The sequence below is a fragment of the Salvelinus sp. IW2-2015 genome, unplaced genomic scaffold (genome assembly GCF_002910315.2).
Source record: "Salvelinus sp. IW2-2015 unplaced genomic scaffold, ASM291031v2 Un_scaffold1959, whole genome shotgun sequence".
Lineage (NCBI taxonomy): Eukaryota > Metazoa > Chordata > Actinopteri > Salmoniformes > Salmonidae > Salvelinus > Salvelinus sp. IW2-2015.
Genome location: NW_019943312.1, coordinates 79,615 through 82,650, shown reverse-complemented (window position 1 = coordinate 82,650; position 3,036 = coordinate 79,615). Strand labels below are relative to the sequence as shown.

At 45.9% G+C, this 3,036-nt stretch overlaps 1 protein-coding gene across 1 annotated transcript in view; it reads left to right on the top strand.

Annotated features, from left to right (window-relative positions):
- The window catches only part of LOC112072554 (kinesin-like protein KIF1A), a gene marked incomplete at its 5' end in the record, with an annotated part of 102,344 nt that overhangs the window by 61,144 nt on the left and 38,164 nt on the right, over positions 1 to 3,036 (top strand). The window contains 2 exon segments of the mRNA XM_070439839.1: positions 2,646 to 2,706; positions 2,884 to 2,989. Coding sequence (XP_070295940.1) covers positions 2,646 to 2,706; positions 2,884 to 2,989 — 167 coding nt within the window.

Below are 3,036 nucleotides of genomic sequence, written 5' to 3'. Positions count from 1 at the left end.
CGAGGAGAGGAGAAAGAGAGGAGGAGAGGAGGAGGGGAGAGGGGAGAGGGAGGAGAGAGGAGGAAGGGGAGAAGAGGAGGAAGAAGAAGAGAGGCAGGAGGAAGATGAAGAAAGGAGGAGGAAGAAAGAAGGGGATGGAGAAGAAGCAGAGGAGGAGGAAGAAGAAGTGGAGGAGGAAGAGAAGAAGAAGAGGAGGGGAGGAGAAGAGGAAGAGGAAGAATGGAGGAGGAAGAAGAGAAGCAGAGGAGAGGAGATGAAGAATGAAGCAAGCTAGGAGGAGGAGAACTCATACTGTAAATTTGGTGTTAAATACTATTCACACACATTCACACACACTAACCACACACAGAAGAGACAACACTCCAAAGACAGCACACACTCGGGCACATGCCCGACACACAACACAATACAACCGAACACCGTCACTTCAATGTGAGCCTGACTCACCCACAACCAGCTCCTGGAATCTTTCCACACGATGTCTTCACCTGTCTCATGAACGATTGTCACAGTTATTCTCCTCTGAATACCCTGTGGGGGGGGGGGGGGGGGAGCATTGAAGAGAAGAAAGGGAGAGAGGTAGATTGAATAAGAGAGGGATAGAATATGTGAATGTACGCATTAGAGATCCCAGAGACACCAGAACACGCAGGATTCAGCCAATCTCTGTGTCTCTCTACCAGCACACGGTGGATTCAGCCAATCTCTGTGTCTCTCTACCAGCACACGGTGGATGAAGGGACACACATACCCCTTTCTTACTGACGATGCTCCTGTATTGGTTGACTGAAGATGCTCCTGTATTGGTGGACTGAAGATGCTCCTGTATTGGTCGACTGAAGATGCTCCTGTATTGGTTGACTGACGATGCTCCTGTATTGGTCGACTGAAGATGCTCCTGTATTGGTCGACTGACGATGCTCCTGTATTGGTTGACTGAAGATGCTCCTGTATTGGTTGAATGCACAGTGCTCCATGGCTAATGCATAGCAGACTTAGCAAGGATGCTTGAACCTCACGCCGCCAAGATGCACAGCTTAACTGATTAACAGACTTCAGGCAAAGAGGATTTATTCCCTTCCCCCCTCCACCACCCCTCAATCCCCTCTCCTGTTCCACTGAAGCAGCTGACGCTTGGCAAAACAACATGTGGTTTTATACATCTAGAAGCAGGTCACATGATCACTTGTAGAAAGCAAAGATTGTGACTTAAAGTACAAAATGATTTCAGATTGATTATGATCAAACGTTAAGCCGTCATCTTTGTAGTAGGTTGTGCTGTATGAGGACCTGTTAGTCTTCAGCCAGTTATATTAGAGTTCCCTCACCACTACGCTGGCTATGCGACTCTCCCGTTCCTTGATGCTAGTCTGGTGCTGTGCTTTGAATGTTTGTCTGTCGTTCCACCTCTCACCCTGTTCACTGCATAATCCTCCCCTCTTAACCATTGTCCACTACTAACTAACCTCGCGGGATTATTCTGCACCATGTCAGAAATCTCTATCCAACACCACACTATGGCCATAATAACTGCATGCTATGGCACACAGACACCTACGAAGGATTGTTAGCCAAACTGAACATGCCCTCTTCTCTTGCTGGCCCTGTAACATAGATCCCTAGACCCTGTGGATGAAGGGCTTCTTGGTGGTCCTGTAGCATAGATCCCTAGACCCTGTGGATGAAGGGCTTCTTGCTGGCCCTGNGATCCCTAGACCCTGTGGATGAAGGGCTTCTTGCTGGCCCTGTAGCATAGATCCCTAGACCCTGTGGATGAAGGGCTTCTTGCTGGCCCTGTAGCTGATGGACGATCTTGATCCTCATTGGCCCTCTTGCATAGTATCTAATGATGGGATATACAGTGCCTTCGGAAAGTATTCAGACCCCTTGATTTTTTTCACATTTTGTTAAACAACAGCCTTATTCTAACATGGATTGAGTCAAAAAAATCCTCAGCAATCTACACACAATAACCCATAATGACATCACAATAACCAATAATGACATCACAATACCCCATAATGACATCACAATAACCCATAATGACATCACAATTTTTCTTTGTCATTATGGGTTATTGTGATGTCATTATGGGGTATTGTGATGTCATTATGGGTTACTGTGTGTAGATTGATGATTTGATTTTTTTTTTTTTAATCAATTTTAGAATAAGGCTGTAACGTAACAAAATGTGGAAAAAGTCAAGGGGTCTGAATACTTTCCGCCATGTCAAGACCACATTATCCACTCTCTGGCATGCATCCATAACTAACTCACTCAGCATAGTAAGTCACCTCAGTAAGTCACTAAAGCTGCGTAGCGTCATGCTGTGTTATACTGTAGCACTTCACTGTAATGCCTTATGTTACTGTTTACTCAACATGTAACATAACATGTTGTTTTTACAGAATAATGTAACTGTCGTGACGACCTCTATTACGGTTTAACCACACTGCGTTACTAGTAACCTTTCACCTAACTCAAATACCACTCCTCAGACATGGGTTTGCTTGCCATCACAAAGGACCAATACAGGAACAGAGGCCCCAGACAGACTGTTGCAGTGGTCTGTCTGGTCCTAATGGCCATACAATCTCTATGTACAGGTATCACCATGGTTCTGCATTCCTTGACCTCCAACCCAGGATGTTGATCTGGTTGGAAAGGTCTTCCTGAGTGAAGGGGAGAGTCCAGCACCAGGGCAGAGTGTGGGATGGTCCAATGCAGATCTGGGTTCAAATAGTTTTGTGTTTCTGTTTGATTGACTCTGCCTGCCTGGAGTGCCAGAAGGGCTTGGTTTGCACTTGAAAGAAAACAGATGCCATTTGAACCCATATGTGGTCTAGTCTGGCCTCTGCTCAGGCCTGTGAGGTCATCAGTAAGGGACAGGACATGCTGATGCTGACGTGTCTCTCCCTCCAGTCCACTCCACTAACACAATGTTGTTTTGTGTTTTTCACAGACAGTTTCTTGATTCGGACATGCCTAGGTATATGATTTATATCAAATCCCTCTCCTCCCATTCTACTATTCAGT